We start from the raw sequence: 26,975 nt of genomic DNA, 5'->3' as shown, positions 1-26,975 counted from the left end.
ATATTGCACAACACTCAATCCAGAATAGCTAATCCCCTAGTGAGCTCAACCACAAGCTGCTGAGAAAAGCCATCTCGTGGGCGTTCTACAAATTCTCTCTCTTAGGAGCCAGCACCAACCTGATTTTCCCAATCTACCTGCATAATGAAATCCTCCATGACTATCGTAACATTGCCATTTGACATTCCTTTTCTATTTCCCATTACAATTTGTAGCCCATATTCTGGCCACTATATAACTCTCATCAGGGTTTTTTCACCCTTGCAGTTTCTTAACTCTACTCATAGGATCCTACATCTTCTGATCCTATGTCACCTCTTCCTAAAAATTTGATTTAATTTTTTACCAACAGAGCCACCCCATCCCTTCTTCTTACTTGCCTGTCCTTTTGTTACCATGTGTATCCTTGGATGTTAAGCTCCCAGCTATAATCTTCTTTAAGTCATGACTCAACAATGCCCACAACATCATACCTGCCAATCTCTTAACTGATCATCTACCTTATTCCTTGTACTGTGTCCATTCAAATATCACCTTCAGTCCTCTTTTCAGCTCTTTTGGATTTCTTTGTTTTCCTCTGGGTGACTGCAAAAAGAAAATGAATCTCAATGTTGTATATGATATATAGCTATATACTATACTTTGATAATGAACTTACTTCGAATTTTGAATTGCACACACATTCCCTGCAGTATCAGTTACTCTAGTGCTTTGAAAATAAAGCCTACATGAATAAAGCAAGTTCTCTTAAAAAGCCATGCACTTAAAACAACATTTACCATGCAGCAATTTCTCTCTAAAAATACATCAAGAAGATTGATATTGGCGAACTCTGGAAACATGGGACTTATGAGCTAATGTAGCATGATGGATGAAAAGTTCTGTGCAAACAGCCATGACTGTGCAACAAATAGAATAATTATTTCACATACATTCCCAAATAATCACCAAATTGTAATTTCATACATTGAATTTTCAAAGTGGTTTTCAACAAAGCGCTATTCCCTTTGAACATAATGGTGAGCAGTGATTAAAATAACTAATAGTTATTGTACCAGGAATATCTGAAATACATCATTAGATTTTCAAATCACATATCCAACAACTATAACATACATGTTTCCTTATGACCATTGAGGCTGCATTTCTCAATGCCTGATAATTTCTCACTGTAGGTGTAACTTTGTAACATATTTAAAATCAACTTGTAGATGTAGGCATCCTACATTGTGTACAACACAGATTGCTCATCCTGAAGCCCTCCCTTCCAGCAATGGCACAGAGTTTACTAAAATTAGATTTTTCAGAGACTAGTGGCATATGAAATAATAAGGGAGACCTCTTTCTTGATGTCAAGCCAGCATTACATATGTTCTCTATTCATTTCCAACAATGCCAATTCTATCAAATGCAACAGTTTGCTTAAACTTCATTATGTCCTTTGACAAGGCTTCATAGAGGACTATTGGTCCAAAAGGTTAGAGCCCATAGGATCCAAAGCATTGGTAAACTGGATCTGAAGAGTGTTGGTAACAGGAAGCAGAAGGTGATGGAAGGCTATTTTTGGTGTGATTGGAAACCTGTGACCAGCGGCGTAACTTGGGGATCAGTTCCAAGACCTGATGTTAGATGAATGGAGGTGGTCTGGTTAGTAAGTTTGTAAGTAAAATTAAAATTGGTGGTGTGATAATGAGGAGTCATTGACTACAGGATGGTATTGTGCAGTACATAAGACAGACAATGCAGTAGCAGACTGAATTTAATTGAATACTTGCAGGATGATACATTTATATTTTAATGGTCGGGTGAACACAATTAATTGAATGTCCCTACAGAATATTAATGAAGAAGGGCCAGGAGAATCCCTGAAGGTGACTGCATGAGATGGATGGTTCAGTTTCATTAGAATATAAGAGCAGGGAGCTCATGGTACAACATTATAGTCTTATGTTCATTTCTGTTCACCACATTGTTATAGGAATCACTGATTGTAGTAATTATCAGAGAGGCACAGAGAGAACCTGTTTGGTCTCAACTAAAAAGCATGTGGGTTCACAAAGTAACTACCTGTGTGCACCCCACTAGAATTCCTTGACCCTTCACGAACAGTCAGTGAAGAGAAAAGGTATCCAAACCAGTTAAACTAGGTGGCCTAGGCAAGTTCTAATGAGATTACAGATTGCTCTTTGGTAGGTCTGGCACTTTACATAATACATAGCTACTTGTCTGAGAATGGTCTCAGGTTTAGCAGGTCACTGTCTGAAGCTCCTTGTGTCCACATTCAGTTGATCTGATTAAATTATTCCAGAGCAAGAATCAGAAGAATCAGTTCAAAGTTCACACAATGGGGGAGGGGGGAGAGAGGAGGAATAAAGACAGTTTGTCAGCTTCCCCATCCTTGCTTCATCCAAATCCACTAATTTGTAGACTGTAGCTCTTTTTGTCAACTTCCACTGTCCTTGATTCATTTGAATCCATTAATTTGTAGACTGCAGTTCCTCTTGGCCAACAGCATTATAGGAGATATTGTAAGTGATTGGATTGGAAAGAGTACAGGGGAGATTCAACAGGATGGTTCCTGGGATGGAGCATTTCAGTTGCACTCAGACTGGATTGACTGGCTTTGATTTCCTTGACACATAGGAGTGAACAGGATGTGGGTATACAAAACTGAAGGGTGGAGATACGATAGTTATCAGGAAACGTCCCCATAACAGAATATTTAAAATGAGAAGGCACAAGTTCAGGGAAAAGGGTAAGAGGGGATCTGACAAGGATTTGTTTTAAGCTGGAGGGTGGTTGCACTCAAGGCAGGTAACCTTACAACCATAAGACTATAAGATAGAGGAGCAGAATTAGGCCATTTGGTCTATCGAGTCTGCGCTGCCATTTCATCATGGCTGATCCAATTTTCCTCTGCCCCAATCTCCTGCCTTTTCCCCCATACCCTGACCAATCAAGAATCTATCAACCTCTACCTTAAATATACATAAAGACTTGGCCTCCGCAGCTGCCAAAAAATTCCATAGATTCACCATTCTCTGGCTAAAGAAATTCCTCCTCATCTCCATTCTAAAAGGACACCTCCATTCTGAAGCTGTATCCTCTGGTCTTGGACTCTGTCACCATAGGAAACAACCTCTCCACATCCACTCTATCAAAGCTTTTCACCATTTGACAGGTTTCAAAGAGGTCACTCCTCAGTCTTCTGAATTCTAGTGAATTCATTGCGTTGCTAAGGAACAGAAGGCTGGAGACAAGTGTAGGAAAACAGGATTAGTGTAAATGAATGTTTGATAATTTGTATGAACATGATGGGCCAAAGGGCCCATTTCTGTACTGTACAACCATGAATCTGAACAGAAATACACAATGACCAAGACAAGAAAATTAACTGCATTTCCAGATAGGCTAATCTAGACTGCACGTCCCTAAACTACTCTTCCTGTATCAACTTAATGTTTGTATTTTATATGATCACATTTTAACAAAATACTAATATCTGACCTAACAGTATGAGTCCGACAATTTTTGATACACACAAGGTCGAAAGATTATGAGTTTGTTTTCTTATTTTGTTTTATTAAGACTCAAGGTGTGGGATCCCTTCAGAAAAGGACACAAGTCTATCCCTGGTTACAAAAACCTTAACTTTGGTACAAACAGTGCAGTGCACTTGATAGATGGTGGATCAAAAGCTATTGTTCTGGCAGGTATGTGCAGCCTGTGTTTCCAAACTGTTGTGATCTCAATTTTCTTTTTAACTCCAAGCCCATTCACCCCATTAAAAACACAATATATCACACTATAATAAACTATGGCTAAGAAATTTGCTTTTCTTAACAAATATTAATCACTTTGATGATCTCCCAGTCTGCAAATGCAAAACTTGGCTTACTGAATTACAAAAACAGTGATGCAAAACACTGGTTCAGCAATAATCAAATGCAACAGGAAAGAAAATAAATGCAGTAATTGATTAGTGTCTGGAAAGTACTGGTAAAGGTGGTTGTGGCAATACATCCAATTGTAGCATTCAAAATAGAGTTGGATAAATATCAGGAAAAGAAATATACAGGGGCATGAAAGAGGTCAGGTGGATAGCTCACAGATATAGCCAGAATACACTCTAGTCTCCAAGCATGCTATAACCTTTTTGGTGAATTTGAGTAAACTACCCAACTCTCAGTTAATACCTGGGGATTGAATGGTTTATTGTCTGAAGTGCAAGCAAAGCTAATCTTATGTACCATACAATTTTCTTAATGGTCTGCTATGTTGTACACAGTAAGACTTGTTATTGAGTGTATCCTAGCACAGTGAACTACATGCACTAATTTGCAATTCCATACCAGAGAAAAATACAGGTCTAGCACACTGCACAAAAATACAACTATCAAATCTTAAACAGCTGTTAATTATTTGCATTGCGTTAAATTAGATCCTTAATTTACCATGGACAATATAGGAAAATGCAATGTGAAGGAAATTCAGTACAATGCATTATGAAAAATAAAAAAGGCAACATTGAACTTCTGATTCACAGTACAAATTGAACTGTACTTGTATTCACAAAGAACAAAGCAGTTATCGGGCAACTCGTATCCACTCTTGAATTTAAGACATCAAAGCAGAATTTAGCCACTTAGCCCATTGAGTCTGCTCCGCCCTTCAATTATGGCTAATTTATTATTCCCCCTCAACCCCATTCTCCAGTCTGCTCTCCATAACCTCTGACTGGTTCACTAAACAAGACCCTATCAACCTCCACTTTAAATATACCAACAACAGTATTTAGTGAAATGCAATGCTATAGAAAGTGTGTTCCCTCAAACAGAAAGGAATAAAGTCAGTGTAACCCTTATCAAGAGAAGAAAAATTCTATTTTAATAAAACTTAACATTATCACCTTAGCGAAAATTTGCCATTTTTGTCTTCTCTCTGAACCATTGGTGGTATTGACCTTGGAAGGTACTATATCTGCCAGTATCATAAATAGCCATTTAACTAAAATTTGCTGTACACTAACTCACCCTCTGTTTTGCCTTAGGTGATCTAAGTGTATGGGATCTAGATGGTGGGACTGTACTGTCAATTTTTACTCCTGACAATGCCATTACGACCATGACTCTAGCAAATGAAAGCAACCTCATTCTTGTTGGCATGAGCAACAACCCTGTCCTCATCACCTTAAAGCTGACATCAAATAATAAAGTTCAATTAAATTCAGGAGGAGATATGTTTGGAGAAGCATCCAGTAGCAGTGAAGATGATGAAAATTACAAATAAAATCACTGGCTCAACAAAGTCTGAGTGGAAGCTGAAATAAAAGATCCTGTGAAAGTTGATATCATTTAGCAGACATTATTAAAATTTGCCTAAGAATTCCTTCTTGTATTGTAACAGAAAAAAAGTGTAATTTAAATGTATACATGTTATTTAATAGTTGCTTTCATAATCAGAATTCCATACTTTCTTAATGAATTATCACTGTTTGGTACCTTTTCAGTATCAGATGAGAAATATTTATTCTAAGCAACCTGCAAACATTGTTCAGAATTAAGTATTATTATTCAAAACAAATAATGAATTCACTGACATTAATCTCTACTATTTGTGAATAGATTGAGCATTACAAAAGATTGTTCATTTGGAACAATGTAACAGCAGACAACAGGAATTCTGCAGATGCTGGAAATTCAAGCAACACACATAAAGTTGCTGGTGAACGCAGCAGGCCAGGCAGCATCTCTAGGAAGAGGTGCAGTCGACGTTTCAGGCCGAGACCCTTCGTTAGGACTAACTGAAGGAAGAGTGAGTAAGGGATTTGAAAGTTGGAGGGGGAGGGGGAGATCCAAAATGATAGGAGAAGACGGGAGGGGGAGGGATGGAGCCAAGAGCTGGACAGGTGATAGGCAAAAGGGATACGAGGGGATCATGGGACAGGAGGTCCGGGAAGAAAGGCAAGGTGGGGGGGGGAACCCAGAGGATGGGCAAGGGGTATATTCAGAGGGACAGAGGGAGAAAAAGGAGAGTGAGAGAAAGAATGCGTGTATAAAAATAAGTAACAGATGGGGTACGAGGGGGAGGTGGGGCATTAACGGAAGTTAGAGAAGTCGATGTTCATGCCATCAGGTTGGAGGCTACCCAGACGGAATATAAGGTGTTGTTCCTCTAACCTGAGTGTGGCTTCATCTTTACAGTAGAGGAGGTCATGGATAGACATGTCAGAATGGGAATGGGATGTGGAATGTAACAGCAGATTCCCTTTCACAAGACATACTACAGATGCTGAAAACATGCTCAAAATTCCAGAGGAACTCAGCATGTCATCGGCATCTTTGGAAATGAATAAACAGTCATTTAAGGCCAAGACCCTTTATCAGGACTGGGAAGGAAGGGGGAAGATGCCAGAGTAAGATGGTGGGGGAGGGGAAGGAAGACAAGTTAGATGGTGATGATAGGTGATGCCAGGTGGAGGTGAGGGATGAATTAAGCAGCTGGGAGGTGATAGGTGAAAAGGGTAAAGGTTTAGAGAAGGAATCTGAGAGCGGACCATGGGAGAAAGGGAAGGAAGAGCATCACTGAGGGAAGTGATAGGCAGGTGAGGAGAAGAGAAGTGGGGAATTGAAGGGGGGGTATTACTGGAAGCTGGAGAAATTGATTTTCATGCTCCTCCAACTTGGGAGTGGCCTCATCGTGGCAGAAGAGGAGGCCATAGACTGATGTGTCAGAACAGGAATGGGGATAGGAATTAAAATGTTTGGCTTCTGGGAAATTCCATTGTTTGGGTACGGAGCGGAAATGCTTGACAAAGCAGTCTATGTTGGCTCTCACCAAGGTAGAGCAGGCTACATCAGGAGCAGTGGATACAAACGACAACCACAATAGATTTGCAGGTGAAGTATTGCCTTTCCTAGAAGAACTGTAGCTGATCAAAAAGGGAATCACTGAGGGAGCAACTGCTACCGATGCAGAGAGTGGGGGAGGGTGGTAAAGCTGTGCTTGGTGATAGGGTCCGTTGAAGATGACAAAAGTTGCAGAGAATGACATGTAGCGTGCAGAGGCTCATGGAGTGGTAAGGACAAGAGGAACTGTAACCCTATTAAGATGGGGTGAGCACGTTTGCAGGAAAAGGAGTGCGGGTGAGGGCAGTATCAATGGTGGAGGAAGGGATACCCTGTTCTTTGAAAAAGATGCTTCATCCTGGGAATGGATGAGTGAAGACAAAGGAACTGAGAAAAGTGAAATGTATTTTTACAGGAGACAGAGTGGGAATTGGTGAGTTTATAAACGATATCAGTAGACAGGCTTGTCTCCAGAGAGATCAAGAAAGGATCAGAAATGGCCCAAGTGAATTTAAGGGCAGGGTGGAAGTTGGAGGCAAAGTTGGTGAAATTGATGAGCTCAGCATAGGTACATGAAGCAGCACCAATGCAGTCATCGTCATATTCATTTTTTTGTTTTATTACATAATGCCCTAACATGCAAAGGTAATCAATTTCCATTTCCCTATCTTCACATTTCAGAGTTTAACAATATAAAAAAATTATTCTGGTGCAGACATCACACAGTATGGAACCAAAAAATCTACTGAGGTTAGTTGTCACAAAAAAAGACAACACACTTGAAGAGCTATTATCATATATTCTAGCTGTTCGAAAAAGTTTGATTTCAGGAAGATCTGATTATAAAACTGCATTCTAAATCCTGAAATTTTGTAGAACAAGTGGCTCGCATCCTTATTTTTGTACACAAAATGTTGATTAATATGCCAATGCAAAAAAAACACAAGTGTTTACCAATCACTTAAAATAGCACAATTTCCTTTGGATTATTTACACCAGTAATTACTCATGTGAACATGACATGCGCTTCTTTTTTTCAACTTGATGGACTGTTGAGTAGGAACGAGGATATCCCAAATGTCCCAAGGCTGTTGAAAATCTAGTCAAGAAGAAAAGCTTACGAAAGGTTCAAAAACTAGGTAATGATAGAGATCTGGAAGATTATAAGGCTAGCAGGAAAGAGCTTAATTAGGAGAGCCAGAAGTGGCCATGAGAAGGCCCTAGCGAGCAGGATTAAAGAAAACCCCAAAGCATTCTACAAGTATGTGAAGAGCAAGAGGATAAGACATGAGAGAATAGGATGAATCAAGTGCGACAGTGGAAAAGTGTGTATGGAACCGGAGGAGATAGCAGAGGTACTTAATGAATACTTTGTTTCAGCATTCATTACGGCAAAAGATCTTGGCGATTGTAGGGATGACTTACAGCGGATTGAAAAGCTTGTCCATCTCGACATTAAGAAAGAGGTTGTGCTGGAGCTTTTGGAAAGCATCAAGTTGGATAAGTCAATGAGATGTACCCCAGGCTTCTGTGGGAAGTGAAGGAGGAGATTGCTGAGTCTCTGGCTATGATCTCTGCATTATCAATGGGGACAGGAGAGGTTCTGGAGGATTGAAGGGTTGCAGATGTTGTTCCCTTATTCACGAAAGGGAGTAGAGATAGCCCAGGAAATTATAGACCAGTGAGTCTTACTTCAGTGTTTGCTAAGTTGATGGAGAAAATCCAGGGAGGCAGAATTTATGAACATTTAGAGAGGCATAATATGATTAGGAATAGTCAGCATAGCTTTGTCAAAGGCAGGTCGTGCCCTACAAGCCTGATTGAATTTTTTGAGGATGTGACTAAACATATTGATGAAGGTAGAGCAGTAGATGTAGTGTATATGGATTTCAGCAAGGCATTTGATAAGGTACCCCATGCAAGGCTTATTGAGAAAGTGAGGAGGCATGGGATCCAAGGGGACCTTGCTTTGTGGAACCCAAATTGGCTTGCTCACAGAAGGCAAAGAGTGGTTGTACACGGTCACATTCTGCATGGAGGTCAGTGACCAGTGATGTGCCTCAGAGACCTGTTCTGGGACCGCTTCTCTTTGTGATTTTTATAAATGACCTGGATGAGGAAGTGAAGGGATGGGTTGATAAATTTGCTGATGACACAAAGGTTGGAGGTGTTGTGGATAGTGTGGAGGGCTGTTAAAGGTTACAGCAAAACATTGATAGGATGCAAAACTGGACTGAGAAGTGGCAGATGGAGTTCAACCCAGATAAGTGTGAGGTGGTTCATTTTGGTAGGTCAAACACTCAGAGCTGCTGCACAGGTTGACTCTGGTTAAGAAGGCATACAGTGCATTGGCCTTCATCAACCGCAGGATTGATCTTAAGAGCCGAGAGGTGATGCGCAGCTATATAGGACCCTGGTCAGATCCCACTTGGAGTACTGTGCTCAGTTCTGGTCACCTCACTACAGGAAGGATGTGGAAACTATAGAAAGGGTGCAGAGGAGATTTACAAGGATGTTGCCTGGATTGGGGAGCATGCCTTATGAAAACAGGTTGAGTGAACTCGGCCTTTTCTCCTTGGAGCAACGGAGGATGAGAGGTGACCTGATAGAGGTGTATTAGATGATGAGAGGCATTGATCGTGTGGATAGTCAGAGGCTTTTCCCCAGGGCTGAAAAGGCTAACACAAAAGGGCACAGTTTTAAGGTGCTTGTAAGTAGGTATAGAGGAGATGTCAGGGGTAAGTTTGTTGTTTTTTTTTATGCAGAGAGTGGTGAGTGCTTGAAATAGGCTGCTGGCGATGGTGGTGGAGGCAGAAACGATAGGGTCTTTTAAGAGACTCCTGGATAGGTACATGGAGCTTAGGAAAATAGAGGGCTATGGGTAGCCCTAGGTAACTTCTAAAATAAGTACATGTTCAGCACAGCATTGTGGGCTGAAGGGCCTGTATTGTGCTGTAGGTTTTCTGTTTCTATTCCAAGGCCAATACTACCATTTGCTGCCCACTCTAAAAGGTGCACTGAGGGACAATATATGGGTTTCTCTCTTATCTGCTACTTGGGAGTCTCATAGACCATTACAGCACAGTATAGGCTCCAGCTCACATTTTGTCGATCTTTTAACCTACTCAAAGATCAATCCAACCCTTCCCTTCTCCATAGCATTCTATTTTTTTTTTTATCATTCATGTGCCTATCTAAGAGCCACTCCTTGCTCAATTTAGAAATGCTGTCCTAACTGCCCATCTAAAATAGTCTTGGATTGTTAAGTAGCCAATCAAACTATCATAATTTCCTTCATAATGCAACAATGCTCAACAGCTTCATGTGCTTTTTGCAACAGCTATGAGAAACCCATTCAGTCTCAAAGTTTGCTGAATCTTGGTGACCTGTGGTGATATTCAGTTCTTGTTTCATACTTCATCTGAACAATCCCTGTTGAGAAAGTATCAATGAAGTTTTCAAAGAACTTAAGTTATTGGGGATATAATTTACATTAAAAGAATTACTTGGGTTTCTTTTTTGGTTTTGCAATTTTCAAATGTTTCAAACAAACATGCATTATTTTCAGGAATTAAAGTTTAATTGGAGTTGGGAATGTAGGGCATAAGCTGCACTAGCTTCCAATTCAAGGTTTTTTAAATTTTCTTGGGGATGTTTATTAAACTTTCATGGTTTTGCTGTGTATTCCACCTTCTCATCCATTTCCTGTCCCAACATTTGGCATCTAGACCATCCATTACACAGAATTATCAACCTCGTCTTTATGCTCTCAGTGTCAGTTTTTATGCACAACATTCATTACTGTGCTTCGGGGAAGTGATTTAGAATCTTTTCCCATGTTAAAGGTATTTTCATTGTACAATCATCACTGGCAAATATCCCACTCAGATAAAGCACAAGACTAGAAAATTCCTGATTCAGTCTCCATAACCTGTCCAAATTTACATCTTGAAGGGTATTCATAGTCATAGTCATAGCAGGATATTCAGCTTGTCAAGTAACATTACTTGAAGGCTAATTTAAAGATGAAAATAGAGTATCAAGAATTCTGAATCAGTTACATGTAGAATACATTGTAAAAGTTTTAAAAAGCATGTCTATCAAAGGTATTTACACTAATGACATTTCCTTCACCTTGCAACATTGCAATGGATTCTACTCTTGGGAGTATATTTTTGAACAAAACTTAAAAGATACTAGTGGTTTACCACAGGGAATGTTGCCAAGTCCATTGTTACTTGTCATCTATATTTATGATTTGGATAATGTAGTAACTTGGATCATCAAATTAAACCACAAGAGATAGGAGCAGAATTAGGCCATTTGGCCCATCATGTCTGCTCTGCCATTTCATCACAACTGATCCATTTTCCTTCTCAACCCCATTATCCTGCCTTCTCACTGTGATCTTTCACTCCCCAACTAATCAAGAACATAACAACTTCTGCCTTAAGTACACCCGATGACCTGGCTTCCACCGCCAGCTGTAGCGATGAATGCCACAGATTTACCACCCTCTGGCTACAGAAACTGCACCCATCTCTATTCTGAGGCTGCGCCCTCTAGTCCTACACTTCCCCACTATAGGAAATATGCACTCTTATCTAGGCCTTTCAACATTCGATACGGTTCAATGAGAACCCCTCCCATTTTTCTAAATTCCAGTGAGTACAGGCACCGAGACATTAAACACTCCTCATAAGGTAATCCTTTCATTTCTGGAATAATTCTCATGAACCACCTCAGAACCCTCTCCAATGTCAACATACTTTCTTAGACAAGGGGCCCAGAACTGCTCACGATACTCCAAGTGAGGCCTCACCAGTGCCTTATAAAGCCCCAGCATTACATACATATATTTGAGTCCTCTCGAAATAATGCTAATATTACATTTGTCTACCTCACCACCGACTCAACCTGCAAATTAGGCTTTAGGAAGTCCTGCATGAGGACTCAAGTCCCTTTGCACTTAGAGTTTTTGAATTTTCTATCCGTTTAGAAAACAGTCCATGCTTTTGTTCCTTCTACCAAAATGCATGACCATACACTTCCTGACACTGTATTCCATCTGCCATTTCTTTGCCCATTCTCCCAATCTGTCCAAGTCCTTCTGGAGCTACACTACTTCCTCAAAACTACCTGCCCCTCTGCCTAGCTTCCTGTTGTTTACAAACCTGGACACAGAGGAATCAATTCCGTCATCTAAATCATTGACATATAACGTAAAAAGCAGTGCCAACACCAACCCCTACAGAACACTACTGATCACCAACAGCCAACCAGAAAAGGCACCTTTTATTCTTTCCAGTCAGCTAGTATCTTTCCTGTAGCTCCATGGGCTCTTATCCAGTCACCGATCCTCCTCTGTCAATCCTGAGACCTCATTCTTAACAATCAACTCCAACATCATCCCCAACCACTGAGGTCAGGCTAACTGGCTTATAATTTTATTTCTTCTGCCTCCCTCCCTTCTCAAAGACAGGAGGGAAATATGCAGTTTTGCAGTCCTCCAGAAATTTGCAGATGACATTAAGATTGGGGGTGTAGTGGACTGCAAGGAAAACCACCAAATCTTGCAGCGGGATCTGGGCCAGCTGGAAAAATTGTCTGAAAAATGGCAGACGGAATTTAATGGAGATAAGTGGGAAGTTTTGCCTTTTATGAGGACAAAACAGGACAGAACTTCTATAGTGAGTGGTACTGCACTGAGGAGTATAATAGAACAAAAGGATCTGGAAATACAGTTCCATAATCGTCTGAAAGTGGCGTTAAAAGTAGATAGGGTTGTAAAAAGAGCGTTTCGCATATTGACCTTCAAAGTATTGAATACAGGAATTGAGATGTTATGATGAAGTTATATAACACAGCAGTGAGGCCTAATTTGCAGTACTTTGCCCAGTTCTAGTCAGCTACCTACAAGAAAGATATCAATAATATTTTCAAGTACAGATGACCATTTACAAGAATGTTGCTAGGTCTTGAGGACCTGAGTTACAAGGAAAAGTTGAATAGTTTAGGACTATTCCTTGGAGCGAAGGAGAATGAGGGGAGATTGGATACAGGTATGCAAAATTATGAGGGGAATAGATAGGTCAAATACAAGCAGGCTTTTTCCACTGAGATTGGGTGAGACTAGAATTAGAGGTAATGGGTTAAGGATGAAAGATGAAATATTTAAGGGGAACTTCTTAATTCAGAAAGTGGTGAATGCATGGTTGATTGCAATATTTAAGAGAAATTTGGGTAAGTACATAGATGGGAAGGGTACGAAGAGCTATCATCCAGGTGCAGGTTGAAGGTGCGAGGCAGAATACAGTTCGGCACAGGGAGCCTGTTTCTGTGCTATAGCACTCTACCTTTAAATAACTAGTTTATCTCAATTGACCTTTCAACTACTTTGTAATAGTGGTAGTGAAGTGTTAATGTTGGTCAGAATACAGAGATCTCTTTGCTACAAGCAGATTAGACCTGTACCAAAAAAAAAGCTTACTTCCCAAGTGTCTTATTTCAGTACCAAAATGTTAGCTTACTAAATATAGCCTTAAAATCAGTAACACATTTCAATACTGTACAATAAGGAGCATATCAATAGCCAATAAGACTAAACTATAAAGGACATAATGTATAATAGTTTACAATTATTTCCGTCCATCTTCTACACCCCTACTTTGTGTTTACAATTAGTTGTTGCTCCTGCTCCCACAAATATTCTATGCTCTAACGTGAAAATGGTATCATCTAGATTAACTGTTCGAGCTCTTCTGTATGTTAAACTACTAGCAAAAAAAATCCAAATTGAACATTACTGTTAATTTAAAATCTAATTCAGTAAGTATTTGTTCACAAATGTCCATGAGTCAAAATGTATGAGTGAAAATTCAGCAAGGTTTAATACTACAGTAAAAATTGCATAGCTTCAAATACAATTTAAGCGATATGCTTATACATGATATCAATATGAAAACCTTAAAATTAGGGGCAAGCACTATCTTGACCTCCTATCTTTTTTTGATTTCTCTATGCATTTGTCCATTGTCTTTTCAGTGTCACCTCTGCATTTTGGACAGTACCATTTGCCTTTCGGTTTATATGTTAATCCTACACAAGAAAAATGAAACCATTCAATTGGACATTCTTCATTATCACATCCTATCATTTCACCGAAAGACACTTGGTTGCAGAGGCAGTAGGTGGGCTCATTGGGATCAATCGGAAAGTCAATAGGAGAGACTTCCCTTTCTGGTCTAGCTTTAGAGCGTTTCTTTTTTGCAGATTTTGATTTCTTCTCTTTGGGCTGCTCCTCTCCCTCTTCAATTTCATTGCCAATGTGACACAATTCACGGTTTTCACTATTTTTCTGTCTACGTGGTCTTCTGGAAGGCCTTTCTGTTTGAGGTATCTCTGTTTTAACCTTCTCTATAGACTTATCATGTTCATTTTGGTCCTCAAAGCAATCCGAGTGACTATCCATCTGTCTTGCACAATTCTCTACTTGCTCACTCATTTGTGTCACAATCTGAATTTTCTCATCCCCCAACTCTTGGCTGTTAATTAATGCTCTTTGGAGGTGATGCAGCAGCCGCTTCCTTTGTGTGATGTCCATTTCTTGCTTGTATTTTTCATAAGCATCATCGAGTTCCTTTAAAACTTCTGGAAGAGGGAAATAAAAGCCATATTTGCAAAGGAATTAACATGGTTCGACTTTCAGTACTCATCATTTCCCAGTATCAGAAATTAAATAAGCCACAAACATTTCTGCTGCATGAAGTTCAAACAAATCTAGTGAAGAACAAAATTCTCAGATGGCTGTGGAGGCCAAATCATTGGAGATATTTAAAGCATAGGTTGCTAGGTACTTAGTTAGTATGGGTTGTCAAAGGTTACAGGAGAACGGTGTTGAAAGCAAAATAAATCAGCCATGATTGAATAGCCAACAGACTCAATGGGCTGAATGGCTTAATTCTGCTCCTATGTCTTATGGTCTTTTCAGACTATGTTACATAACACAGAAAGCAGATTTATTGCTATTATAAACAAGAGAAAATCTGCAGATGCTGGAAATCAAAGCAATACACACAAATCGCTGGAGGAACTCAAAAGACCAGGCAGCATCTATGGAAAGAATAATACTGTCGATGTTTCAGGCAGAGACCCTTCAGCAGGACTTCTGAAGGGTCTCAGTCTGAAATGTCGACTGTACTTTGTTTCCATAGATGCTACCTGATCTGCTGAGTTCCTCCAGCATTTTGAGTCTTATTGTCATTATACCTTAGTTGGGCTAAATGCTTTTACATACCCAATTAGCAAAGCTATAGCAGAATAAAGCAAATAAAAATTGGAGCAATCAGCCCTGGAGAATATTACAGAAAAAATATATACTCATGGGGATGGACTGTTAGCACAGAATCATTCACTGACCATCTCAAATAAACTTAAGGATGGTATAGGAGCTACACAGCATCATAAACAGGTGCTTCAGCCCCACCTGTACTTGCCAGCCCTGGTGTCTAGCTGAGCTGGTCCCATCTGCCAGAGTATGACCTTTCTACCCTCTTCCTCTGGCAGCTCACTCCACATACCTACTACCCCTTTGTGTAAACAACACACCTTAGTAACTTTTAAAATGTTCCCCTCCCACCTTAAACCTATACCCTTCATTTTTTGACTCCACTATCCTAGCAAAAAAGTACTGACCATCTGCTTTATCTATCCCCCCCCCCCCCCGCCCTAAGATTTTATAAAACTCTAAGGTTATCACTCCATCTTCTTTGGTCAAAGGAAAACAGTCTCAGTTTATGCAAATCTCTCCTTTTAATTCAACTCCTCCAGTCTAGGCAATACCCTTGTAACTTGTTTCTACACCCTCTCTAGATTAATCACATCGTTTGACGACATCTCAACTCTTGTACACAATACCCTGAACAAAGAAGTCATCTTCTACATCACCCTGTCTGTGTCACTACTTTCTTGTACCCTTAAACCTCTCTGTTCAACTAGTCACTCTAACGATCCTGCCATTCACTGGGTGTATATCCTGCCCTCGTTTTAACTTCCCAAAGTGCATATCACATTGCTCTTGTCCGAGTTAAATTCTATTTGCTATTTTCTTCCCAATTTCCCCAGTTGATCTACATCCTGTTGCAACCTTGACTGCTCACCACAGCAACGATTTTTGGCGTCACTTGCAAATTTACTAATCCTGATGCCCACATTTGCATTAAAATCGTTAATATCAATGTCCAACAATATGGGACTAAGGGCCAATCCCTCTGGCACACCACCACTGATAAAAGACCTCCAATCTCAAACCCCACGCGAAGGAAAGCAACCTGGAAAATGTACAAACTCCTTACAGACAGTGGCAGGACTAGTGATCTACTGTCACTGAAGTTGCAATAGCGTTATGCTACAATGCGGCCTATGATTCATTTAAAACTTTTTTTTAAAAGAGGGAACTCAGTAGACTTTTAACTGCCACTGCCGTCCGACTCCTTAATCACTCCCCTCCCCCACAGGGCATTAACTGCCTGTCATCTTAGACCCCAGCCCTCCCCCCGACGCCCCAGCAAATCCTCTGCCCTCCCCTCTTTCCCTTTGCTGGCCCCACCAACCCTACTCCCCCCTGTCGTACCCTCTGCCCTTGCCCTGACCCTGGTGCTCCTCCCTCCTCTGCACTTTAGCGCCCCCGTCCTCTTCCTCCTGCCCTCCCTTTCTCCCCTATGGTCCCCTCCTCCCTTGCATTCTCTCCCCGACTGACCCCTCTGCTGCAGTCTCTCCCCTATCGCCCCCCTCTCCTGCAGTGTCTCGCCCATCGACCCACTCCTCCCCGTAGTGCCCCTTCCCCTCCTCTCTTCCTCTCCTCATATCGTCCCCTCCTTCTGCCTTCCCCTCTTTCTCCAGCACCTCCCTGCTCTCCCCTCTCCTCCTCCTCAAGCGGCCCCCTCCTTCCTTCCTGCTGAACTCCCGCTACTCTTCCCTTCCCAGATTCCTGTCACTCACCACAGTACCGGGTGTCGATCTCTCTCAGGCGGGACACGCTGCGCTGCAGTTCGAGGGGCAACGTCTCCACACTCTCTAGGTAATCCTCCACATAGCCGGATACCCGCGGCCTGTGGCACTGGGCGAGCATAGTGCGGACACGGACAGAAGACCGTCGGCCTTCCTCCCAGCAAAAGCAACCAACCGGCTCCGCGCCTGCGCGCCGGTCCGTCCCGCCCCGGAGCACGTGACTCCGCCGGCTCGACGATTGCGCACTGCGTTCAGCTTCTTCCGGGCTGAGTTCCATCGCTGGTGGAAGAAAATCACGTTTGAGGGCGGTTTGCAAAAGTGTGAAGCATCCTGAGAATGAGCCCCGTCTTGTTGATGTACGCATGCTCGGTACATTACCTGCGTAACTATTGGCTGTGACAAGTGCTGGTGCGGTCTCGCGCGCTCAGTCCGGGGACGTCTTAGCGCCAAGTGCGAGCAAGCATTGGGTTGTATGCACAGCTACTCGCCCCTTACGGGTGGGCACTTACTGCCCGTCGGGTCCAGGGACTTTCCCCTAGGCGGTGCAGAGAAACAGTCGTTCCCAGTGGGTAGCCTAGAAAGCAGGTCTTCAGAATGCCCTAACTTTACAGTTTAGCCGGCAGCAATATAAATACCACCAACATCAGAAACACTTTAAAATTAGGACGACTATTGTAATTGAGTCGTGAAAAAAGGATGGTAGTTGAATTAATAACGCTTATAAAACAGGTTCTCTGATGCATTCATTCATCCACTAAGGATGAATGAGATACATGAGATAGAAAACTTCAGATATGAATAAATTATGCTAATTAGGCCTGCCGGCAGCAAAACAAATTCTTAACCGCATTTGGAAACAGTTAACCTGTCAGCAGCTGAAACGAGCGCCGACAAGAGGAAAAATGAAAGAAAATCTGCAGATGCTGGAAATCCAAGGAACACACACAGGCCAGGCAACATCTATGGACAGGAGTACAGTCGAAGTTTCGGGCCGAGACCCTAACTAAGTGATAATAAATGAATAGAAGTTGGCAAGTGAAGGGTCTCGGTCCGAAACACCGACTGTTAACTCTTTATCCATAGATGCTGCCTGGCCTGCAGAGTTCCTTCAGCATCTTATGTGCGTGTTGCTTGAATTTCCAGCATCTGCAGGTTTTCTTTTGTTAATGTCAGACAGAGACCATGACTCCTCCAGGAAGCAGCTCCCATGGTGATATACAGCTGTGCGAAACGATGCATTTTGAAAAGTCAAACTAGGCTAGATTTTATAGTATGAATGGTAGGGAGTGTAACGGAATAGAGAGACCTAGGGGTATAAGTACAAAGAGGCGTCACAGGTAGTGAAAAACGGATTTCAGAATAGTGACACACACAAAATGCTAGAGGAACTCAGCAAGTCAGGCAGCATCTATGGAAATTAATAAACAGTCAATGTTCTGGGCCGCGACCCTTCTTCAGGACTGGAAAGGAAGGGGGAGACACCAGAATAAAAAGGTCGAGGGAGGGGAAGGAGGTAGTTAGAAGATGATAGGTAAAGCCAGGTGGGTAGGAAAGGTCAAGGGCTGGAGATTAAGGAATCTGATAGGAGAGGAAAGTGGACCATAGGAGAAAAGACAGGAGGAGGGTACCCAGGGGAGGTAATATGCAGGTGAGAAGAGTTAAGAAGCCAGAGTGGGGAATAGAAGAAGAAAGGAGGGGGGAATTTTTTGTACCGAAAGGAGAAATCAATATTCATGCCATCATGTTGGAGGCTACCCAGACGGAATATAAGGTGTTGCTCCTTCACCCTGAGAGTGAGCTCATCTTGACACAACAGGAAGCCATGGATCAACATGGGATCAGAATTGAGATGCTTGGCCACCGGCAAGCTCCGTTTTTAGTGGACGGGGGTGCATAGTAGCCTTCATAGTGCACTGAGTTCAGGAATTGATGTTTCACAGTATTTTGCAGTTGCATAAGTCATTGGTGAGGCCATACTTGGAGTATTGAGTTCAGTTGTGGTTACCCTGTTACATGAAAGATGTGGTTAAACTGGAAAGAGCACAGAAAATGTTTACGAGGTTGATGCCAGGACCAGAGGGCCTGAATTATACAGTAGTTGAGGTTGACCAGGCTGGGTCCTTATCCTTGGAAACGTAAGAAAATGAGCCACACTCACAACACACTGGAGGAACTCAGCAGGTCGGGCAGCATCCGTGGAAACGATCAATCAACGTTTCGGGCCGGAAACCTTCGTCAGGACTGAAGAGGGAAGGGGCAGAGGCGTGAAGGTGAGGGTGGGAAGGAGAAGGCTGGGGAGGGAATTACTGGAAGTTGGAGAATTCTAAGTTCATACCAGGGGCTGGAGACTACCCTGACGGTATGTGAGGTGTTGCTCCTCCAACCTGAGTTTAGCCTCATCATGGCAGTAGAGGAGGCCATGTATGGACATATCCGAATGGGAATGGGAAGCAGAATTGAAGTGGGTGGCAACCGGGAGATCCTGTCTGTTGTGGCGGACGAAGCGGAGGTACTCGAAGAAGCAGTCCCCAGTCTGCGTCGGGTTTCACTGATGTAGAGGAGGCTGCACTGGGAGCACTGGATGCAATAGATGACCCCAACAGACTCACAAGTGAAGTGTTGCCTCACCTGGAAGGACTGTTTGGGGCCCTGAATGGTGGCAAGAGAGGAGGTGTAGGGACAGGTGTAGCACTTATGCTTACAGGGATAAGTGCCGGGTGGGAGATCCGTGGCAAGGGATGTGTGGATCAGGGAGTCGCAGACGGAACAATCCCTGCAGAAAGTGGAGAGGGGTGGAGAGGGAAAGATGTGCTTAGGGGTGGGGTCCTGTTGAAGGTGGCGGAAGTTGCAGAGGATAATGTGCTGGATCCGGAGGCTGGTGGGGTGGTAGGTGACGGCAAGGGGAACTATGTCCCTGTTGTGGTGGCGGGAGGATGGGGTGAGGGTCGAAGTGCGGGAAATGGAGGAGATGCGGGTGAAGGCATCATTGATGACGGCAGAAGGGAAACCACAATCCTTTAAGAAAGAGGCCATTTGAGATGTCCTGGAATGGAAAGCCTCATCTTGGGGGCAGATGCAGCAGAGACAGAGGAACTGGGAATAGGGAATGGCATTTTTGCATGTGGTGGGATGGGAAGAGGTATAGTTGAGGTAGTTATGAGAGTCAGTGGGTTTGTAGAAGATGTCAGGGGACAGTCTGTCTCTAGAGATGGAGACCGAGACATTGAGATAGGGGAGAGAAGTGTCCGAGTTAGACCAAGTGAATTTGAGGGCTGGGTGGAAGTTTAGAAACATAGAAAATAGGTGCAGGAGTAGGCCATTTGGCCCTTCGAGCCTGCACCACCATTCAGTACGATCATGGCTGATCATCCAACTCTGAACCCTATACCTGCCTTCTCTCCATACCCCCTGATACCTTTAGCCACAAGGGCCTTATCTAACTCCCTCTTAAATATAGCCAATGAACTGGCCTCAACTGTGGCAGAGAATTCCACAGCTTCACCACTCTCTGCGTGAAGAAGTTTTTCCTCATCTCGGTCCTAAAAGGCTTCCTCTTTATCCTCAAACTGTGACCCCTTGTTCTGGACTTCCCCAACATCGGGAACAATCTACCTGCATCTAGCCTGTCCAATCCCTTTAGGATTTTATATGTTTCAATAAGATCCCCCCTCAATCTTCTAAATTCTAGAGAGTTTAAGCCTAGTCAATCCAGTCTTTCATCATATGAAAGTCCTGCCATCCCAGGAATCAGTCTGGTGAACCTTCTTTGTACTCCCTCTATGGCAAGAATGTCTTTCCTCAGATTAGGGGACCAAAACTGCACAAAATACTCTAGGTGTGGTCTCTCCAAGGCCTTGTACAACTGCATTAGTAACTCCCTGCTCCTGTACTCGAATCCTCTCGCTATAAATGCCAGCATACCATTCGCCTTTTTCACCGCCTGCTGTACCTGCATGCCCACTTTCAATGACTGGTGTATAATGACACCCAGGTCTCATTGCACCTCCCCTTTTCCTAATCGGCCACCATTCAAATAATAATCTGTTTTCCTGTTTTTGCGACCAAAGTGGATAACCTCACATTTATCCACATTAAATTGCTTCTGCCATGAATTTGCCCACTCACCTAACTTATCCAAGTCACCCTGCATCCTCTTAGAATCCTCCTCACAGCTAACACTGCCACCCAGCTTCATGTCATCTGCAAACTTGGAGATTCTGCATTTAATTCCCTTGTCTAAGTCATTAATATATATTGTAAACAACTGTGGTCCCAGCACTGAGCCTTGCGGTACCCCACTAGTCACTGCCTGCCATTCTGAAAAGGTCTGGTTTATTCCCACTCTTTGCTTCCTGTCTGCCAACCAGTTCTCTATCCACATCAATACCCTACCCCCAATACCATGTGCTTTAAGTTTGCACACTAATCTCCTGTGTGGGACCTTGTCAAAAGCCTTTTGAAAATCCAAATATACCACATCCACTGGTTCTCCCCAATCCACTCTACTAGTTACATCCTCAAAAAATTCTATGAGATTCATCAGACATAATTTTCCTTTCACAAATCCATGCTGACTTTTTCCGATGATTTCACCGCTTTCCAAATGTGCTGTTAGCACATCTTTGATAACTGACTCTAGCATTTTCCCCACCACCGATGTCAGGCTTACTGGTCTATAATTCCCCGGTTTCTCTCTCCCTCCTTTTTTAAAAAGCGGGGTTACATTAGCCACCCTCCAATCCTCAGGAAATAATCCAGAATCGAAGAGTTTTGAAAAATTATCACTAATGCATCCACAATTTCTTGGGCTACTTCCTTAAGCACTCTGGGATGCAGACCATCTGGCCCTGGGGATTTATAGAACTTAGAACATGGAATAGTACTGCACAGTACAAGCCCTTCGGCCCACAATGTTGTGCCAACCCTCAAACCCTGCCTCCCATATAAGCCCCCACCTTAAATTCCTCCATATACCTGTATCTGCCTCCACCACTGACTCAGGCAGTGCATTCCATGCACCAACCACTCTCTGAGTAAAAAACCTTCCTCTAATATCCCCCTTGAACTTCCCACCCCTTATCTTAAAGCCACGTCCTCTTGTATTGAGCAGTGGTGCCCTGGGGAAGAGGCGCTGGCTATCCACTCTATCTATTCCTTTTATTATCTTGTACACCTCTATCATGTCTCCTCTCATCCTCCTTCTCTCCAAAGAGTAAAGCCCTAGCTCCCTTAATCTCTGATTATAATGCATACTCTCTAAACCAGGCACCATCCTGGTAAATCTCCTCTGTACCCTTTCCAATGCTTCCACATCCTTCCTATAGTGAGGTGACCAGAACTGGACACAGTACTCCAAGTGTGGCCTAACCATAGTTTTATAGAGCTGCATCATTACATCACAACTCTTAAACTCTATCCCTCGACTTATGAAAGCTAACACCCCATAAGCTTTCTTAACTACCCTATCCACCTGTGAGGCAACTTTCAGGGATCTGTGGACATGTACCCCGAGATCCCTCTGCTCCTCCACACTACCAAGTATCCTGCCATTTACTTTGTACTCTGCCTTGGAGTTTGTCCTGCCAAAGTGTACCACCTCACACTTCTCCGGGTTGAACTCCATCTGCCACTTCTCAGCTCACTTCTGCATCCTATCAATGTCTCAATGCAATCTTCGACAATCCTCTGCACTATCTACAACATCACCAAACTTTATGTCATCTGCAAACTTGCCAACCCACCCTTCTACCCCCACATCCAGGTCGTTAATAAAAATCACAAAAAGTAGAGGTCCCAGAATAGATCCTTGTGGGACACCACTAGTCACAATCCTCCAATCTGAGTGTACTCCCTCCACCACGGCCCTCTGCCTTCTGCAGGCAAGCCAATTCTGAATCCACTTGGCCAAACTTCCCTGGATCCCATGCCTTCTGACTTTCTGAATAAGTCTACTGTGTGGAACCTTGTCAAATGCCTTACTAAAATCCATATAGATCACATCCACTGCACTACCCTCATCTATATGCCTGGTCACCTCCTCAAAGAACTCTATCAGGCTTGTTAGACATGATCTGCCCTTCCCAAAACCATGCTGACTGTCCCTGATCAGACCATGATTCTCTAAATGCCCAGAGATCCTATCTCGAAGAATCTTTTCCAACAGCTTTCCCACCACAGACATAAGGCTGACTGGTCTATAATTACCCGGACTATCCCTACTACCTTTTTTGAACAGGGGGACAACATTTGCCTCCCTCCAATCCTCCGGTACCATTCCCGTGGACAACGAGGACATAAAGATCCTAGCCAGAGGCTCAGCAATCTCTTCCCTCGCCTCGTGGAGCAGCCTGGGGAATATTCCATCAGGCCCCGGGGACTTATCCGTCCTAATGTATTTTAACAACTCCAACACCTCCTCTCCCTTATCTGCCTTCAATCCCTTCAATTTACCTAACACCACTTCCCTACTAACATGTATTTCCTTCAGTTCCTCCATCTCACTGGACCCTCAATCCCCTACTATTTCCGGAAGATTACTTATGTCCTTCTTAGTGAAGACAGAACCAAAGTAATTATTCAATTGGTCTGCCATGTCCTTGTACCCCATGATCAATTCACCTGTTTCTGACTGTAAGGGACCTACATTTGTCTTAACCAATCTTTTTCTTTTCACATATCTATAAAAGCTTTGAAGGTTTTATAAAAGTTTTGAAGTCGATGAAATTGACAAGCTCAGCATGGGTGCAGGAAGCAGCACCAATGTAGTCGTCAATGTAGCGAAGGAAAAGTTGGGGAGCAGTACCAGAATAGGTTTGGAGCACAGACTGTTCCACATAACCAACGAAGAGGCAGGCATAGCTAGGGCCCATGCGAGTGTACATAGCTACACCCTTGGTCTGAAGAAAGTGGGAAGAGCCAAAAGAGAAGTTATTAAGTGTGAGTACCAGTTCCGGCAACCGGAGGAGGGTACTGGTGGTGGGGAACTGGTGAGGTCTATTGTCCAGAAAGTAGCGGAGGGCTTTGAGGCCTTCTTGATGGGGAATGGAGGTGTATAAGGATTGGACATCCATAGTGCAAATGAAGCGGTCCAGACCGGGGAACTGCAAGTTATTGAGAGGTGGAGGGCATGAGATGTATCCTGGATGTAGGTGGGGAGGGACTGAACTATGGGTGACAAAATGGAGTCCAGGTAGACTTCACTTGTGAGTCTGTTGGGGTCATCTATTGCATCCAGTGCTCCCAGTGCAGCCTCCTCCACATCGGTGAAACCTGATGCAGATTGGGGGACCACTTCATCGAGCACCTCTGCTCTGTCCACCACAACAGACAGGCTCTCCCAGTTGCCACCCACTTCAGCTCCGCTTCCCATTCCCATTCGGATATGTCCATACATGGCCTCCTCTACTGCAATGATGAGGCTAAACTCAGGTTGGAGGAGCAACACCTCATATACCATCTAGGTCGTCTCCAGCCCCTTGGTATGAACATTGAATTCTTCAACTTCCGGTAATTCCCTCCCCCTCCCTTCCCCTATCCCAATTTCACTCTGCCCCCTCCCCTAGCTGCCTATCACCTCCCTCATGGTTCCGCCTCCTTCTACTACCCATTGTATTTTCCCCTATTCCTTCTTCTCCTTTCCTGCCTGTCCCCTCCCTGCTTCCCCTCCCCCATCCCTTTATCTTTCCCCTTACTGGTTTTTCACCTGGAACCTACCAGCCTTCTCCTTCCCACCCTCCCCCCACCTTCTTTATAGGGCCTCTGCCCCTTTCCTCTTCAGTCCTGACGAAGGGTTCCGGCCCAAAACGTTGACTGATCGTTTCCACGGATGCTGCCCGACCTGCTGAGTTTCTCCAGTGTGTTGTGAGGGTAGCTTTGACCCCAGCATCTGCAGAGTATTTTGTGTTTAGAAAATTAGCCAACCTTATAGATTTTTAAAAAATAATGGAATACATGGTTAATTTTGTTGCCAACAGCCTTTTCCCCAGGCCAGGGTACACTAAAACTACCCTAATAAAGTCCTCGAGGTTAACTCTCCCTCCCCCCCCCCCACACACAGAGTAGTGAGTATATGGAATGAGCTGGCAGAAGTGGTTGAGGCAGGTATAATCGTACCATTTAAGAAGCACCTGGACAGATACGTGGCGGGCTGGGACTGAGAGGGATACTGGCAGAATGCAAGAAGTTGAGTCGAACTGGGCCCATTGGGCTGAGGAGAGCCTGTATCATTCTGTAATGCTCTATGATTCTAATCCTTGGCCTCTTGCATTTTCCTATTTATGTTAGTAAAATTGGAGAGGGTAGAATATAGGGTATTCAGTTTGCCAGTGTCAAAAAGGTTGCAATGAGGATATTTGGATTCTGCGACATACATGTAGTGGACAAAAACATGGCAAGTAGATTTGAATGCGGGGAAAGTCTGGAGTCACGCACGCCGACAAGATGATTCTAAAAGAAGACTGTGATCTGACTAGAGAAAGTTTGCATTAGTAAAATGCCAAGGATTTGGGGTTTTTCTGTGTAGTTCAGCCCACTGAGACATCTAATACTTGCATTTTAATGATTTATTCTAGAATTGTACTGTCCCTCATTGAATTCTTCAACTGTTTCTTATAAGTATTCAAGATCTTGCTGATTTCTGTCTTCCCTAACAGGCCACTCTTGACAATGTACTTAGGTGACCATTTTATTAGGAATAGGAGTGGAATCCAGTTTACTGCTGTAACCTATCCACTTCAAGATTCCACGTGTTGTGGGTTCAGAAATGCTGTTCTGCACACTATTGCTGGAACACGTTACTTGAGTTACTCTCACCTTCTCCAGTCTGGCCGTTTTCCTCCGACCTCTCTCATTAACAAGGTATTTTGCCCACAGAACTACTACTCATTCGATGTTTTTAAAAAAATCACACGATTTTCTATACAATTGAGAAACTGTTGTGTGTGGAAATCCCAAATAAGCGGTTTCCATGATACTCAAACCAACAATTATTCCACGGTCAAAGTCACTTAAATCACATTTTCCTTCATTCTGAAGTTTGGTCTTTACCAACCAAACCCCTTGACCATGTCTGCATGCCTTTTACACATTGAGTTGCTACCATGATTATCTTTTTACCTATTTGCATTATTGTAAGTGTACCTAATGAAGCAGTTACTGAGTGTAATTATAAAATGCCATGGGGGTTTACCTAATCTTGTCCACCAGTGATACTTCATGGATCATCCCCCCCCCCACCGAGTTTCAGTTCATTATACCTTCCACAAGCTTCCTTTATCCACTGCTCAATATACTGTACCTTGACAACCAGCATTCTTTGGAATTGCTGCCCTTAACTTTAACTCCTTTGAAAAAGCTTTGGCCCTGAACTCTCATTAGTCTACTTGTGAATGACTTGCAGGTTTTCCTAGTCTACTATTGCTGACGAAGGGTCTCGGCCCAAAACGTCGAGAGTACCTCTTCCTAGAGATGCTGCCTGGCCTGCTGTGTTCACCAGCAACTTTTCTGTATATTGCTACTATTGCCAGGCTGTGTCTAAATATATTGAAATCTTCCTTTCCCAATTTAGCACCAGAAATACTAGACTATCTTTATCTCTTTCCATAATTACCTTGCAACTTAAGAGTTATGATTACCATCTCCAAATACTCATTGTCACTTTAACCATTTACCCATTAATATTTCCAGTATCAGGTCCTTCAATAGAAACCTTCATCACAAAATCACCCATTTCCATCTGCATATTTTGTGTTCCACTTCCAGAAAGCCACAATGGTTTCCGTGAACCAACCAATTACCATTCAAATAATATGTTCTAAAATATACAATATAGATATTTGTATATTTATATAGAAAATTCCATCACTATTTTATTTAGATCAATCTCAGGCCATGTGTATTTTCTAGTAGTCAAAGATATTCTGGTTTCTCAGCATTTTTCATGAGCAGCATCTTAAATTTTCAAATCTGTCCTTTGGCCTATTCCACTCTAAAGCAGAAAAATGTTTGAAGCAATGGGCTTCAAAGGGGGGTAAGACTTGATATTTCATATAAAGAGCAATCAGTCAACTCTGTTGCTCTCCATTGATTCAGTTTGACCTGTCAAATGCTTCCATCTTTGTT

The 26,975-nt window shown here is 42.8% G+C and overlaps 2 protein-coding genes across 2 annotated transcripts in view; one reads left to right on the top strand and one right to left on the bottom strand.

The window, feature by feature from the left end:
* The window catches only part of LOC140197201 (uncharacterized), a 121,553-nt gene extending 116,227 nt beyond the window's left edge, over nt 1–5,326 (top strand). The window contains exons 31-32 of the mRNA XM_072257124.1: nt 3,589–3,713; nt 5,051–5,326. Of these exons, the coding sequence (XP_072113225.1) occupies nt 3,589–3,713; nt 5,051–5,289 (364 nt within the window). The 3' untranslated portion in view covers nt 5,290–5,326. The remainder of the gene's footprint in view (nt 1–3,588; nt 3,714–5,050) is intronic.
* An 8,397-nt stretch (nt 5,327–13,723) lies between these two features.
* LOC140197200 (inhibitor of growth protein 2-like) lies at nt 13,724–17,446 on the bottom strand. The gene is made up of 2 exons (XM_072257123.1): nt 16,848–17,446; nt 13,724–14,498 (listed from the first exon to the last, which is right to left on the bottom strand). The coding sequence occupies exons 1-2, from the start codon at nt 17,218–17,220 to the stop codon at nt 13,834–13,836; spliced, it is 1,038 nt and encodes a 345-aa protein (XP_072113224.1). The 5' UTR covers nt 17,221–17,446; the 3' UTR covers nt 13,724–13,833.
* Nucleotides 17,447–26,975: the final 9,529 nt, after the last annotated feature.

Source organism: Mobula birostris, chromosome 5, assembly GCF_030028105.1.
Source record: "Mobula birostris isolate sMobBir1 chromosome 5, sMobBir1.hap1, whole genome shotgun sequence".
Classification (NCBI taxonomy): domain Eukaryota; kingdom Metazoa; phylum Chordata; class Chondrichthyes; order Myliobatiformes; family Myliobatidae; genus Mobula; species Mobula birostris.
Note: the sequence above shows the minus strand (reverse complement) of the source record. Positions and strands in the feature narration are given on the sequence as shown.